Raw genomic sequence first — 17448 nt, 5'->3', positions numbered from 1 at the left:
ACAATCTTCAGGCAACCGAGTTCCTGTGGCACCGTTCTCATGGTCCCCATCCTCAGGCTCTGCCAACTCAACTGTTTATTAAGGAAAGATTTTCTGTTTCTTGGTCTTAATAGCTGAGTTCATTGCATTTCTGAGTCCCAGGGAAGTGCAGCACATCCATCCTGGGACACACTCTGCTCCAGGGCACGTTCAGACCTCACAGGCAGTTTTTAGCACGTTGCATAAATCATCATTAGCTGAGAATTGTGCATTTGGTTCAGCATTTCCTCGTGGAGCCTGGAGAGCTGCAGACAGTCTCACTCCCAGGGAGAGATAACCTTGCTCAGTTTAGTCTCCCATCGTGATATCCCTCCTGACAGGAAGCACAGCTGAATGTCTGAGTTTCTCATTCAGTGCCTTTGAAATATTTTTAAACAAGGATAGATACAGAGCAGGCGAAGCTCAGGTAGAGGGGGAATACTGGAAGATAACTGAATTCTTCCTTGATTATCTGTTGCCAGCCTTTGAATTCCCAGAGAGAGAAACCTAGCTGCTGATTTTTTTTATTCTGCTTTACTTTCATTTGTGTTCCACAGTTCTGCTTTCTAATGTTAACACATAACTAATACAAACGTTATTTAACATTTTCACCAGTAATTGCATTCCTGCTTTGATAAGCAGAATCTTACCAGGCTTAAGATGCTGAACATTTGACAAAGGCAGTAATTTTAGAACTGTTTTCTTCATCTGTTTATTAAGCTAACTGTTTCACTTGTAGCTTCCCTTCCAGTTGGTTCTGTTTGTTGTAATGTTAACTCAGCATTTTCTACCTCTACAAATCTGTTTAATTGAAAGTGACCTAGATAGGCCTCTAAAAAATTTCAATTTTACAGTTTTCTTGTGAAATTTAAATTTCTTTGCTCCTTTTCTTCCTCTCTCAATAAAGTTTATGCAAATAACACTAAAATTTATAATAAGACTAATAGTTGTTAATCTCAGTTCAAATAGTGGATTTGTATTAAAACATAGTTTCAAACACTTCCATTGAGAGTGAGAAAGTGTATTGCTTTTAATACTTTCATTACTGTTGTAATGCTGGGTGTGTTAAGCTTGAATTGTCATTACGATTATACACCATAATTTTTAGTATTTGGTGTTAATTATATTTAAATCCCATTAGATCTACAGTTGCTGTACCCACTTCAATTTCCATTTTACAAGAATGTTTTGAAGTAGTTCCAGCACATGGACCTGATCCTGCAGCTCTGGCTCATTTGTTGGTTTCAGTAGATTTATGCGGATAAATCAATTATGGGAATAAGATTTTCTTGGACTCGGTAGAGGTTGCAGGACATTCCAGAATGACAGATAGTCTCTGACCTGCAGAAATGTCAGGAATTAGATCTGGATCTGGTTGAGGTCACTACCAAATATCCTGTTGGTCCAAGGGGTGTTGAAGGACACCCTGAAATAAGAGGTGCAGGTTTCCCACACTGCCCTGGTCCATATTCCAGACACAGAAAATGCCAGTCTGTAGAGATTTGAAAAGGTGCCTCAGTCATTTATTTGGCATAATTGCAAACCTTTCTGAGATGTCAGACAGCAATAGGAAGTTACATTTCTCCACACATGTCTAAGATGTGCTGTGCTGAAGAGATTTTGACCCAGTTTTTTCCATGCTGTTGAAAGCTCTTGCCTTGCTCGTGGGCAAACTTGCTTATCAAAACATTTTGACTCTGGACAGGATTTGTCTGTATTGTAGTTCTGTGTGCGTCTTCTGCCATATGAGCTGTGCAAAAATGCCATGCTGGGGAATGCAGGGATGTGTGGATCCCCTCAGACACCCCTGCTCCTTGGATCAGGCCTCCAGGCAGACAGGAGGGAGCAGGCACTGCACACTCTCTCCAGAGCAGATGGGTGTGGGTTTGGCAGGGCTGAAACAACCCAAATGCACAGTCTGAGAGCACACCATACCCACATGGAGCACAATGTGGAAGTACTGCTCAGATCCACAGGCACAGCTCAGTACTTTGAAAAGTTCTTTTAATAACGTTATGGATGTCTCTTCCCAGTTCTTCAAAGGGCTCAGGTATTCTTTCCTCCCACTTCTTTTCTACTACCTGTGCCTCCCAGACCATTCTCCCCTTTGTTGGTTTTATTGCTTTTAGTCTACAAGAACTGCCTGGAAACAGGACTTCAAGTTTGCAAAACTCTTTCTTTATGGACTCTTTCCATTGTAGTTCCCTGACCTCTGCTCACCCCCACGTCCTCTCCTATCCCACCTCAGATGTTCACCTCCCCTCCATCTCTCCATGATGGAGCTGTTTTTCACTTAATTGCAGTTTGTCCTTCTCTATTACAATATAGTGGATTTCTCTTGGTCATTAACTCTCATCTTTTTTTCCTTCTTAATTTTGCAGATTAGCGGCAATTTCTTTTGCTTTATGGTGTATCTTGGGAATTCTCCTCAAGGAAAGTTGTATAAAAACCACTTTGTAGAGCAACAGGACTCCAGAAATTTCTGACATTGAGTAGCATGAGCACAGCAGGGAAGTCAAGTTTATACTGTGGTATTATTTCTCCATTTTTGAGAGGAGAAATATGTATCCTATATTTTCTGTCAAATCTCTTATTGTTGCCCAAAAGCAACTGTACTACAGTACAAAATCTGCACAAGGCAGTGACAGACTAAGCCTAAAAGGGAGAATAACCTGTAAATCTTGGTTTGGTTGCAAGAAGACGAAGCCTCACTTTGGGGTAGTGGCGGAGCTGTTTGGTTGGTGGATGTTCTTAGAAAATAAGTAGTATTGGGAAAGTTTAGCAGAAAGAAAACTTATTAACCAAAGCAGAAAGTACAGGACTTCCAAATAAGGCATTTAATTATTTTTTTGTGATGAAAGGGGGCTGATAAAAAGAGATATGTAAGAGTAAGAAAGAAAAGAATGTAATTGACTGGAGAAATTTTAAATGTAAAATTCCATTGTTCTGTCTTTCACCGGAACACAAACCCTATGGAGGGCTTGATTTTTCACCCCATAGTGTGATAAGCTTTTTGGTAAAACAGCAATAGTGTAATCGAAATCCATTTTGCATCATTTTCCCTTGGATGATTTAGAATTAGACCAATTTATATTCTGAGGGTATAACCCAATGAGAGTATAAATGCAACCACTAGAATTGTTTTTGTCCAGGAGCAAAGCTGGTATCATTTACTGATTCATTACACTCTCAGCAGGGTCCTCTGTTTCAAAAGCTACCTGGAATTATTACTGCCAACAGAACACTAAACCCTAAAATAAGATTTGGATAAAAAATTAAAGGAAAAATGATAATAGTGATTAAAAGTAACATTTGAAGACTCTTTTGATTAGAATACCATGTTTAAAAGTGGTAAGTGCTTCAAATGGACATGGAGGCTTTCCTTTCCCCTCCAGCTCCAACTTCTAATGCACCTATTTAACTAGAATATTATGTTCCTGATAATATGCCTGAAATAATAGGGAGTGCTTCCATTAATATTTAACAATATAAACATCAGGCAAAGGTTGTACATCTGGAATCATAGAATATGCTTTTTGCATTAGGGTACTAATTTTAGAAATAACCTCTGTCTGCCCAGGCCTGCTGATGTATGGTTGTCATAGCAAGTCAATAATTGAGTTTTCTGGGCATTTTGACCACTGGTACAAATTTGCAAAGCAGATTACACAGCAGAAATAACAATTTCCATCCTGACCTTTATAACGTTGCTTTCTGTTGTGGGAATTAGAATGTTTATGGAGGGAAATATAATCTAAGTGTACCTAATTTGTGAGAACGCGATTTCTGATGTTAACCCAGTAAGCTTCATTTTGATTCATTTGATAACAGATTATGTAGATTTGGCATTAGGCAGGTATCATAAAACTTATTATCTTTTATTACCTAGGCAGAGAATATTGGTTTAGGTGATTATAAGTTGAAACTCAAAGAAAACTTTCATTTTCAGCTGCTGCACAAAGATCCTCAGGAAACCCGTTTTCCAGTGACCAGTCACAGATCTCAGCAAACAAATGGGCTTGTTCACATCCTTTAGGGTAAACTGGACACAGGAGTAATGCTAAGGCATTGTAGATACTGAAATGCTGTTTGGGGGTAAGAATGAAGAACCTATTTCAAAAGCCTCTGCAAAACGTGTCTTGTGACCACCATGCTCTTGTGATGACCCAGCCTTTGGGAAGAATCAGGTGATTCCCAGGGCATGTTCTCCAGATGAATTTCAGCTACAGGAAGTCCACTTGCCGCACTCTCAGTGTCAGTGTAAACGATGGGAAAGTTCATTTCCAAAGGTCTGTCCTGGTCGGCGCTGAAGCAACAACATTCACAGACCCTGCGTGGGCAGGTGGGCCAGCAGCTCTCCCCGGGGCTGCTGTTGTCAGCTGGATGCATTTAAATGAACTTTTCTTGGCTGAACATCCAAGGGGATTTGCTGTTTGATGAAAAGGTGAAGAAAAGCTCTGTGTGGGTCTGTGGTGTCTTGGAATGACGAGGTAGATTAGTGCAAGTGTTGCACTGGAATCCAGGCAGGTCTCGGTGGTATAAACTTCGTTAATCTAAATTCAACTCTGGTGAGATGATAGAGTGTTTGATGGCAGAAGATCATAAAATAATGAGCATTAGGTTTCCTGAAATGCATTCCTTCAAAAATGTGTTAATAAGTGCAGTCTGGGAGTACAGAGGCCAGGGTGTCAGGGTTTAAGCTGTGACATTGGTTTGCTGCTTGATTCAGACCTGGTTTTGTGAGACAAGAGAAATACTGAAAATAAGATTAGGGTGAACTGCTTCAAATTATCATAGAATGCCAGAATGGTTTGTGTGGGAAGGGACCTTAAAGATCATCTCATTCCAGTCCCCCTGCCATGGGCAGGGACACCTTCCACTATCCCAGGTCGCTCCAAGCCCTATCCAACCTGGCCTTGGACGCTTCCAGGGATGGGGCAGCCACAGCTTCTCTGGGCAACCTGTGCCAGGGCCTCCCCACCCTCATAGGGAAGAATTTCTTCCTAATGTCTAATCTAAATCTACCCTCCTTCAACATGAAGCCATTATCTTGTTCAGACCCACTTCTTGGCACGTTAAGAAGACAAAACTCCAGCAGTGTTCAATATCCTCCTCAAAGCCTGCAGGAAACACTGCAAGGCTTCTTCTGCCTAAATCAGACTCCAGGAGGAGCAAACTCAAGCATGAGAAACGTGCTTGATTCTGAGCCTTTTGTTTCTTTGCTCAGGGAAGGATTCCCCTGGCTCAGAGCTGCAAATATAATGTGTGTTTATCAATGAGATAATTGATAACTGGCATTGACTCCTGTCCACATGATTTGGGAAAGCAATTTGTTTCCAGTAAACAGAGGGGAGTGCTGACCAGCTGCATGTTATTGCTTTGGTATGAAATATTTATAGCATGAATTGATCCCCCTCCCCAGTGGGTTACAAGCCTCGAACTTCTCATTAGTTTCTGGGGTCTGTGTTGCACAAACACAGGCACAGGCCCCCTCTTGTGATTACTGATGAGCAGGATTTCCCTGATTCTTATGTGATTACACCTGCAACAAGGCAGGAAGTATCACCTTCATCCTCCTGTTTTGAAGATTTTGGGGACTTTTTTCAAAGGGTGTGTTTTGGGACCGTTGATTCCCAGTCTTTTGGTGTCACAATGATTTGGAAGGGCAGCCTCTTGCACTGAGTTCTGCTTTGGTTTGAATGCAAACCTAAGGGAACCTGCCAGTTTTACAAGAGGGGCAAGCATCTTATGGCATTAAAGCACATGTGCATGTTCCTTCATAAACTTGGGGGTTAAAGCTTAATAAATGTGTCAATAAACCTGGGAAGTCCATTTAAAGTCAGTGGAGCTGTGCTGATTTATGTTGGCCTGAGAATCCTTTCAGGCTTGAATACTTTTGGGATTGCTCATGATTTTTTCTCTCTAAGTTACAGCAGAGCACCTCAGCTCATCACTGTACTGATCCATATTATCTGACCTTCACACCCTCCATATACTTAGGGAATTTTTGGCAGAGGGATTTTTATAGAGATATTTGAAAAGTTGTCTCTACTAAAAACCATTTTAGGTTACTGTGTAGGAGAAACTTTTGTCTCCTTTTATGTTTTTAGATTCAAATAGACTCATTTCTACCTATGGCAGGGACTAGGAATGATTCGATAATTTGCAACTAATAATTTATTAGAACAACTTTGCCCTCCTTTCTCCTCACAAATTGTCTGCAAACAGATTGTACAACTCTAATATGTTAATGACTGAAAATTATTTGGCCATTTTTTCAGCAAATACCTTTTGGCCTGCAGATTATTTGAATTGCAAATCACGACAGTTAAAATGAAATATGTAATTAACACTGCAAATAAAGCTGATTAGGTGTTACAGGAGATCAGTTTTTATGGAAACATATTGTTTTGCCAAAACGAGCATTTGTTACAGAAACACAGTGATTTGAAAAAAAAAATCCCACAACTTTATTGGAATAAATATCTGTAATTTAGAAGGGAATTCTTATCTTGAGTGCTCCTTTCAGGTTTTCCTGGCCAAGACAACCAGGTTGAATGTTCTATTGAGAAAATAGAACTGAATCTTACCTTTCCCCATCCAACCAGGTGTGCTGATGCAGACACTTATTTATTCCAAGACACAGTTCTTTTTATATTCTCTGTTCAAACTCTTACCTTTGTAAAAATAATTACTTATAAATTGGCAGAATTTAAGGTAGTTTTAATTTCTTTAGAAGTGTATTAATGAGGGCTGGGGAGAACAGTGGGTCTGTCAATGAGACTCTTAATGTCTCTAACCACATATTCTAATTTTAATGAATAAGCCCTTGAGATTTTTTTTGTTTACTGGCATTTTTACAGTGTTCAATATGCAGCCTTGGAAAATGTTAAGCAAGAGGGAAACTATTTGCCACCCAGTCCATCAGTGTGGTGAACAGTGACAGAACCCGAGGTAATGGCCTGAAGTTGTGTCAGAGGAGGTTTAGGTTGGATATTACAAAGAGGTTCTTCCCCCAGAGGGTGGTTGGGCACTGAACAGGCTCCCCAGGGCACACAGAGCTCAAAGAGCATTTGGATACTCTCAGGGTGTGACTCTTGGGGATAGTCCTGTGCAGGGCTAAGGGTTGGATTTGATGGTCCTTGTGGGTCCTTTCCAACTCAGCATATTCTGTGATTCTGTGATAAATAGTTTTTATCTGAGTGCAATTAATTGATGGGAATAACGTAGAGTGTTTTCTACCCAGTATCAAAAATTGGAGTATAAACACTGGTAGGTGTCTAGTGAGCAAGGAAGAGAAGTAATGCCAGGGTACCATGGTAAAATACCAGACCAGGAGAACACTTGGGGCTTCATGTACAGGTCCTCCTTGGTGCAAGCACTGGGAAAGGGGAATTCCATGAGGAACATGCAGCACACGGGATGCTGTGTGTGATTTCCATGGTTGATGTCCCTGACTGTGGCTGCAGGAAGGGCAGGAAAACTGTAACATGTTCCTCCTTCTCTTGAGGGAACTCAGGTCTAACAAGGGTGATTACATGTGTTCTTAAAACTCAGCCCAACCTCTGGAAGGGCCCAGCAGCAATGACAGAGTCAACATGTCAACACAAAGGGAATGTTTGCACATATCAGGGCCTATATTTGCATATAGACCATGCTGTAGTTGTCTTTTCTTTAATCCAGCCCATTACTGGGGAGCACAGACTCCCCACAGCTATTGTCTGCTGCTGACAGAGGATTTGAGTGAGATGAGTGTGGTTGTTGTATTCCTGGCACCTCTGAGTGTGGAATAATAGCACAGTGATTAAATGGTCTAAAATAAGCAAAAGAAGTTGCCTAATAATTGATGCTTTCACACTGGAGTGAAAGATTTCTGCGGTGCTGTTTAATTGTGAGGAACAACTGAGGGTTTTTTTCCTCCCAAAAAAAAAAAGAAAAAGAAAAAGAAATTACATACCTTGGTGCAGAAGGAAAGCTGAAACATAGCTTGTGTTTTAAAAAGGAAAGTGTGATTTAAGAATGTTTGACAGCAAGTATTTTCTTTGGGACATTGTGATTCTTGTTCTTGCCTGATATTAAAAATTATTATAGTACTTTATGCTTCTAGCACAGCTGACATGGAAAATTATTCTTTTCCCAAACCACGAGCATCTAGTGAGTAACTGCTGCAGATCAACATGCCTCTCTGTTTCAAAGGGATTATACTCAGGGAAATATATTTTGGCTGGTAAAAGTCAGTGTAGGGGTACTAACTTGAGTGCTTTGTATATTTTATGTGGTTTTTCTTTAGAATACTGAATATTTGCTCTCTTCCCTCCACTTATTTTTGGCAGAAACCTAACTAACAATAATAATTTAAGGGGAAATATCTCCAGCTAAACCCAAGCTTCAGTCACTGTTCTGTCCTAGGGATTGGTGACTCTGCCCAAGGAGAAATTCTTATTAATAACATTCTTATATAAGGAAGCTCCCTTGAGTGGTGTTATTATATATCCAAGAGCCAAGATGCATTTGTGTGTTCAGTGAGGGCGTGAGCAGTCAGCAAATAGTTTTTCTCTGCAGTTTTCTAATATTTCTCAAAGGGAAGCTTGTCACCACACCATGGCTGGCAGGCTTCTCCAAAATGATATGAATTCAATGGCAACTCTAAATCCTAATTTGTGTGCCAGTCAAAACTGGTAATTTTACACAGACTGTTGGAAACAGTTCCTGTATTTCCATGTAACATTAATAACCACATATACCAGTCCTAACTTATGTCAGCATTAGGAAGAATGAAAGTCCTGATCCTGTACATCCTATGTATTAAATAGTTACAGATTTCCTCATGATGGAAAACAAATATCTCTGGCCAGGGAACCTGTTTGTAACAAGCACTTTAGAGTAATTTCTTTTTTTTTTTTATTTAATGGCTGCTGCTGAAGGAGAAAATTTAGTCTTCCTTTTCCTTCCAGACGTACCTATGTCTCCCACGGGTAGTAAATAGATATTGATTTTCTTCATAACAGAAGTACATTATTACAGTGATTAAACTGTAGACCTTCCTTTATGATACAAAAAAAAAAAATTGGAAATTGGTGAGCTAAAGAGGATTTATGTTACAAAATTGTTTGGGGTTTTGTATTCATCAAACTGTTATTCAACCTCTAAATGCAAAGCCCCTGTGCATATTGCTCTTTTTATGCAGCAGCAATTGGTATATAAAATAAATGCTGATATTATAATTATCAAAGCATTATATCCGTTAGAGCTGTTAGTAGTCACATTACTTCATTTTTTAATTTTACATTTGTCAAAATCCTGACAAGCATACTCTGGGATAGTGTTAGATTCAATATTGAGATTGTTACTCAACAAGAACATTGATTATGTCTTAATAGGACACATTCAGTATGCATTATATGCAATTATCATCTTAAATGAACACAAGCATTTATTTTGCATGCACTGAAAATATTTAAATCCTAAGAATTTTTCTTTCTGGTTAGCATTATATTATAAAGTCATTAGTACAAATATGATATGGCAGCGCACCACTGATACAGTATTATGCATGAATACATAATTTATAAACAGAATTATAAATAGAAGTGTTGAGGCATTTTTACATCACTACAGAAATACTAATATCCACAAAATAGTAAGAAAACTCTTCATTGATAATTAATATTAAGATAGGCCTGAAAAGATACTTGAAACCCTTGTAAGGATTTTGAGTGTTCTGTATGTTATTTGCTTCCCAAACATTGTTTCGATCTTAGCAATTGAGCACTTTCTGTGAATTTGGGAATTTCTATTCTCCCCAAGTTTTTTTGGGGGTGAGGCCCGAGCACTAAATGAAGGTTTGGGTGCTGTGATACTGAGTGTGACCCCTTTGGGATGTGCAATTCCTGGGTGTTCCACAGTGACAGGAGAGCACTGCAGGAAAACCTTGTTTTAAATGCTTCATGTGGGACACCCAGCCAGGAGGAAACTCTGAAGAGATGGATTCTGGAGTCTTGCTCTTGACAGACTTGGGTCCCACTGTACTGACAGTGATGTAAATTCCAGTGGAATTTAAAAATAAATCCTACAGCCTACAAGCGATAGCCAGAACCGAGACTTAGGCTTGGACTGTTGCTGCTGGTGGTGTGAAATACTAACCAGGGCTTGCTTCTCTTCAGTCACTGATAGTTTTTTATTGTATCTGTAGGAAATATTAGAAGATTCAAACTCAGCAGAAAACCATCATCATCTGCTTTCATTCAGCATTACCTAAAAGAATTCCCTGGGTTTGTTCCACCTGTGTGTGTCTGCACTGAACTGTTTATTTCCCTCTGTTGAGATTAGATCCTGCTGGTTTGGCAGGAAACTGAACCCTGGAAAAGTGCCTTTTCTGGCCTCTCCTTGTTTTCTGGTGCTGAACCAGTTATGTCAGGGCAGCAGGAGAGGGAAACCTGGTCGGAATGTTAACACTGGTGGGAATGGCAGTGGGTGGACCTTTGAAGCAAAGCACTTAGGACACAGCTCACCTCCTTGGCAAAGCACACAGTTTGGCAGTGTCACCCCTGCCATGGCTAAATGACAAGAGTGAAAATTTATGGGGAAAGGAATGGTTCTCCTGCTGTAATTATACAAACCCTCCCAGCAGCGTTGCACTCCACGAAGTCACGGTTGATAAATAATAAGCCACACAAACAGTGACTTGATGTTCATTAATTAAAATAATCTATTTTCCTTTTTAGCTGTAGATCCCACTCGTTGAGAGTTGGGGCTTATTTATGACCAGTATCTCACTATCCAAATGGTACTGGATTGTTTTTGCAGGAGTGTCCTTCAGGGTTTAGGTCACTTAGCAGCAGTTCTGCTTTAAGTGATAGGCAGTGACAAGATGGGACAAGAGTCTGAGCCACCAGGGGGGTCCCAAATGCTGCTGGTTGTGGGTGCTGCATTTATCCCTCCCCTGCAGGGAGAGGAGAGGATGGAGATGGCAGGGATGGAGAAAGTGAAGGAAGGCTCCACTGCTCCCATCCAGGAGCACTCATTCCTCACAAGATGGGAGCAAAAACAGGGAAAAGACCATGCTGGGGTAAAAGGTGTGAGCCTTGGGAAAAGAGAAAAGATGAGGAGGTGCCATGAGAGCTTTTAGTGCAGCCCCAGCCCCGGGGGAGGGCCCAGCACGGACCCTCCACTGAGGCATCAGCTTAGGGAGGGGGTTGGTGGGAGCACAGGGATCCAGGCTCTGTCCACAGATCCCGGGATTTCCCAGCACCCTGGGAAATCACACAGACCCAAATAATTGCTACGAGTGCCTGAATTAGCTGGGCTAAAAGTACAAGAATTGCTAAAAAGTCCTTTACATGGTATCTCCTGGTATGAAGAGGGCATCTGATGGGAACCTGCCTCTGCTCTGGGTTTTGGATCTTTGAGGAGCTTCTTTCTCTAACAAAGTAAATATTTGGGGACAGCACTAGATGTAGGAAGTGCTGCATAGCAGGGAAGTATGAAGTATTTGTAATGATAGGAAATACTACTCAAAATTCAATGTTTTCCGCATTTCATTGCGAGCTTAAACATTGGACTGCTGTCACAGACATTTCTACTGCAGTACATGCAATTTCTAGAATAAATAGGCTTGCTTTCAGTAGAAAATGGGACGGTTTTCAAAGGAAAAAAGGCCAGTTTGTGAGTAAAAATGGGCCTCTTTCTGGGCAGAGGCTTATAAACATGAAGTGATAAATGGCTTTGCAAGTTTTCCATACAATAATAACAATTTCCTAATCAATGTAAAAGTTGCAGGCAAGGGAGGGGAGAGGAGTTTCATTGAGGTTTTAATACATTGAATGCATTCTAGAAAATAAATATATGAAAACAGTAAATTTTGTTCCACTCCGTAATGTGAGTTTGTGTTGGAGACATGTCCGTAATATTTCTTTGCGTGTATTTTTATGATGTTATAAATCAAATTCCTGTTCTTGGTTTGCTGCCTTCTGAGATGAATTTCATGGAATAATGTTGCAAGACTTAAGGAAATACATTTTTTAGGATCCCATGTGTGGCAGTAGCATCTGATTTTCTAGTCGTCCGTACGTCTTTAGAACAAAATACATCTTCTGGCTTGACTTATTGATTTTACATGTAAATATATTGCTTCATAATAGCTGATCTGATGAGCAACTTGTGGGGTTGCTTCTCTCATGGCCTAAAAATGCTTCAAAATCTAAGGAGTTGGGATCTCCTTCTTACACATGCTCCAAAAAAGATGGTGTGATGTGCCCAGGAAAACACGTAACGCAAAATGCACTATTTAGGGAATGCTTTCAAACCACTTGGCTACAGAGACTGTGTGACCTGAGAGGTTGCTTTGCTGAGCTGTCTCCCTGTTAATTCCCTGGAAAAGTGTTAGATAAAGGACACAGGATGAGTGATGTCAAAGATGTGCATCCTGGTTCTTGCAGGCACAGTTGGCTCAGGGATCTGCTCTGAGCATCGTTCTGTCACTTTACCCCAAGGATCCAGAGGAGGTTTTATTGTTCAGGGGAGGTTTGAATAAACATTCCTGAGCACATGAGATGTTCCTACCCTGCAGTTTTGAAGGTGACTGCAGCACTTCCCAGCTGTGCTCTCTGCTGATGGTGCAGCACACGTGGCCTTAGGGCAGATGGTCCCATATGAGGCAGCCATACAAAATCCATTTTAATGAGGTGCCCAGCCTTGTCTCCAGTGAATCCATGTCAACACTGCCTTTGAGTTCCATGGGAGCAGGTTCTGATGCTAATTACCCACTTTACTGGAGCTGTTACTAACCTACCCATGGTCCAACTTGCAAACAGATGTGCTTTGATCTCTGATGTGAGGGGGGACAATTCCAAATGCTGTCACATTCCCATTGCAGAACGGTGACCACAGGTGTTTTTATTTTTTTCCAAGTTACAGGTGTTTTGAGGGGAGGAAATTAAGGGTGCCTTTTGCTCTGGACCTGTTCTGTCTGGTTCCACAGCAAGGAGGTAGCCAGACAGGTACCCATGGCACCAAAATCAGAGATCTTCCATGTCAGTCATTGATGTTACTCTGTGGATTTGCTTTGGGCAACAACTGCCAGTCCCTGCCCATTTTAGAAACTGCTTTTTTGTTTCTTCCAGTGAAGCAAACTTAGATTACCAGTCTAAATGCTAATACACAGAATGAATGGGATTTAATAGAGCGAATTTATATGTAGATTGTGACATTAGTATTTAATTACATCCCCATCATAACACTGATGAAGCAAGCTGCTAAATATTGGTGCACTGAAGGTAGAGCTTACTCATAAAGAGCAAGGATATTTTAATTTCTTGCCTCTTTCCTAATCTTCTTAAATAAGAGGATAAATTAGGTACTGTTTACCAATATTCACCTTCATGCTGTATAGCAAATGAGAGCTGCAGAGTAGCAGCTGAAGCTCCTGCAAAGCTGTGCTGCTGTTTTGGTAAAACAGTGTGATAACAGATCTGTTTCTATGCTATGTTTTATCGGGCCAAACAGAGTTTGAGAATTTTTAAATGTATTATTTTAATAAGAATTAAAAGTAGTATGTTGTCTGTGTGAGGTTTGTTTGTTGTTTTTTTTTAACCCTTCCTTTTCTGTTCTTCTTTTTTTCAGACTATGGAAAGCCCAAAATACGAGCTGGTTATAGAAGCCAAGGATATGGGAGGTCTTGACGTGGGACTGACTGGCACAGCAACCGCCACTATTCTTATTGATGACAAAAATGACCATCCACCAGAATTTACCAAGAAGGAGGTAAGAGTTTGCCATCTGTGCTCTGCAAAACGGTGCAAGCAATTGTAATTAACTCATTTCTAAATATAAAACTGTTCCTTAAGGAAAGGAAAGACTTCCAGATATGTTTTTAGCTCAGTGTGACAGACTTTCCTGGAGCTGCTCTTTTCTGGTTTTTTACCTCAGTAAATCTGTTTGTGTCGTTTCCAAATCAAAGTGCAACCACGAGGTAACAATTTGTGTCAAGGGATGCCATTCAGAGGTTGGCTGGCAGGGTGAAAAACTATAAAATAAATTTGCTGGTGGTAACTTTCTCCTTTTTCTCCTATAGGGGAAAATAATAAGTTTTCTTTCCCTACATTCTAGCTCAGGGCTTCCATGGTCAGGACCAGGGATGAAAGCAACACGTTTTTTCCCTGTCTCCAGCACTTCCCCTGTGAGCCAGCAAGTGTTGGGAGCTCTGTAATTAAAACCCTAGTCCTGAAAGCTTTAAATTTAACCTACAGGTAGAATTTGCACTGAAAGTTGTTTCCCTGCAAATTGAATTCCACTGAAGAATGCTGGAAAGCCTGATAAAACCCAAACCAAAGGTATTCCCTGACTACAGGGGATGTAATAATAGTGCCATAGTAACTCAGGCAAAACATCTGCCAAATTTCATGCCCTCCTCACCCTGTTCCCTTCCTTCCCCTACATTTATTATTAGTCTGACACTTATTTTTTTTATTTTTTTTTTTATTTTTTTTTTACTTCTGGTACCTGGAGGGAATGGGAAAGTTTCAAAAGTTTTACCTTGTTTGGATTTTGCTATAAAAGTTTTCTGGGGCTCTGCAGATTTTTAAGGAATATTCCCAAAAGATGAGAAGTAAGCATGAGGGATGCTGATTTGAAGGTAATTGTGGAAAGAGAAAAGGAAAGCCTGTAGAATTCTTGTAGTAGGCTCTAGAAGTCTTGGTTTTTTTTCCTTGAGATTTTACCTTTTCAACATTTTTTTTTCTTTGCTGGGCTAATATTAGCAATTTGACAACAGATTATTTTGAAAAAAATTACTGCTATTTTATTTGAGTGATTATTATAAATACAAAGTGAACACCAGATTAAAGCATGGTAGAGAAGGGTTATTAAAAAAAAAAGGAAGAAGAAATTAGAAACAATGACAATTTAACCAAGAGGAATACTAATTTTCATTAATCAGTGGCAATAGTTATAATTACTTCAGTCAAATGCTTTGGCAAGAGTGTTTCAGTCACCTAAAAAGCATTATGGAGAGCCTGATCCAAACCTTTTAAGTACAGAGGTGACAATTAAGTGACTTTAATCAAGCAATTAATTGCCTTAAACTTTAGATCAGGTTTTTAATGCTCTGTTTCCTGACAACCAATACTTAAAATATATTTAAAATATTGTATTATTTGGCCTTCCGGGACATAACAATGTCCAAGATAACTCAGTGTATTTTGAAATAGGAATTTATTGGATTAATGAATATTGATAGCAATTCATGAGAGCCACAGTCCACCTACTTGAATTTCCAAAATTGGAGATTTCTTCTCTTGGACAAATCTTTCTATATATCTCTCAATAGAATTCTTTTCAAGAAATCTTTCTATAATTTTATGTCCTATTTGATTTAGTAGTTTGGTAATTTGGGCAAGCATGTTAAAAACCTCGTGTGTCTGCTTAGGCACAAATGTATCTATTTCTGTGGAAATTAATGCTTATAAATGAAATGTTTATAAATTCAGTTCAGTCCGTGGCAGTAAAAGGATCTCTGTACCCTTGAAATGTTGAGGGGCTTAGCATAGAAATAAAATAGGTGTGAGGAGGCAGCACTATCTAGTTTTCTTTCTGGTCTTAGACTTTTTTTTTTGCAGTTTATAGTTTCCATAGAGTCGTATATGTATATATATATTTTATGGTTTGGGATGGATTTGAATCTTTCACTATTTAGAGATGTTAATGACCTCAGAAATCTTCCCTCTGCCTTACTAGGTGATATTCTTATCCCATGAATAAGGTAGGAAAAATCTGTCTTTAGATGTATGATGCCAGGCCCTTTTAGAAACAGATGCTCTATATAAAAGGAATAGTGTAAGAGGTGTCTATTAATTGAGCCAGTGACACTTTATTTGGTTTATTGCCTTAAGTGCTTAGTTATTGTGTTTTAATACCAGTTGCATACCACAGGCTGCAATACTATTGATTTGGATTAGAGTTGAAAGGAGAAGGCACATTCTACAAGATAACTTTTGAAGTGGAAAGCTCAACTTCAGTAAACCTGAAGGTTTGATTTCAGAGTGCATTTTCTTCTCTTTGCTTTGAGATTGGCCTGGGTTCTTATGGTATTGACATGTTTTCCCAGTCCATTTCCTTCTCTCTAAAGATCCTTTTTCTCAACATGTTTTTCCCTTTTATTAAACAAACACTTATTTACTGCTCTGTGTTTCCATCTGACAGCATAATTTCTACATACAATAGCTCTGCCTTTATTTATCATGTGCTGTTGATGTAGCTCATATAAACCAAGTTTTCAGTGTGTTCTCTTACTCTGTGAGCACAGGGACCAAATTCATTCCTGATTTGACACAGTGAAAGGAATGAAATCAGGAGAGCTGGATTTGCTCCAAAGTCTGGACCCTGTGTAGATCCAACACTGGGTACCCCAGAGGGTGCAGTAATAGGTAATTTGAATCTTATTAAAGATACACGTGATTACAAAACAACAGAAGTTTAGTGATTTTACACATCCTTCTCCAACGTTGAAAATTTCTATATTTCTATATACTTCTATTTCCAAGAAGTCTTACATGTGCCAACAGATATCTGGTTCCTCAGTGCAAGGCAATCTCAGCCATGGCTGAGCATGTCTCTGTCTACTGAAGATGAGTTTTATCTTTTAACACTTGACCAATCTCTCCCACATTTTTCCTCAGAAACACTGTTCTGAATCTACCCCTAAGCAACGACACACTCTGTGTACTGCTTACTGTGTCTATTCTTTGGAGACTGGGTTCTTAAACACTTATTAAAAATGCTTAATAACAGGCTTTATTTGAGTTTTTTAGAAAGAATGGTAGGATCCCAGAATGGTTTGGGTTGGAAGGGACCTTAAAGCTCATCTAGTTCTACCCCCTGCCATGGGCAGGGACACCTTCCACTATCCCAGGTTGCTCCAAGCCCTGTCCAACCTGGCCTTGGACACTTCCAGGGATGGGGCTAGCCACAGCTTCTCTGGGCAACCTGTATCAGGACCTCCTCCCCCTCACAGGGAAGAATTTCTTCCTAATATCCAATATAAACCTGCCCTACTTCAGCTGAAGGCCATTCCCCTTGTTCCAGCACTACCTTCTCTTATAAAAGAGTCCCTCAGCAGCTTTCTCGTAATCCCTTTTTAAACACTGGAAGGGGCTCTGAGTTTCCCAGAGCCTTCCCTTCCCCAGGCTGAACAGCCCCAGCTCTCTCAGACTGCCTTCATAGGAGAGGGGTTCCAGCCCTCTGATCAACTTGGTGGCCTCCTTTGGACTCACTCCAACATATCCAGATCTCTCTTGTGTTGGGAAAAGCCTAAACACTCCTTTGTTGCTGTGCCCGGTTCGGCAGCAGCTTCTCCTGGATTTCTGTAGACCTTGTTGGAAGAAGGGGGTGTTTCAGGTGGTTGTTGTTTCAGGTGGTTGTTGTTTCAGGTGGTTG

General features: G+C 40.1%; 1 protein-coding gene across 2 annotated transcripts in view; it reads left to right on the top strand.

Moving 5' to 3' along the window:
* Window positions 1–17448, top strand: part of CDH13 (cadherin 13) — a 447767-nt gene that overhangs the window by 345544 nt on the left and 84775 nt on the right. For both annotated transcript variants that reach the window (XM_027646729.1, XM_027646728.1), the window contains exon 8: window positions 13639–13779. In XM_027646729.1, the coding sequence (XP_027502530.1) occupies window positions 13639–13779 (141 nt within the window). The remainder of the gene's footprint in view (window positions 1–13638; window positions 13780–17448) is intronic.

This window comes from Corapipo altera, unplaced genomic scaffold (genome assembly GCF_003945725.1).
Source record: "Corapipo altera isolate COAL_440 unplaced genomic scaffold, ASM394572v1 62, whole genome shotgun sequence".
NCBI classification, from domain to species: Eukaryota; Metazoa; Chordata; class Aves; order Passeriformes; family Pipridae; genus Corapipo; species Corapipo altera.
The sequence above is the reverse complement of the archived record's forward strand: the minus strand, read 5'-3'. Positions and strand labels throughout refer to the sequence as shown.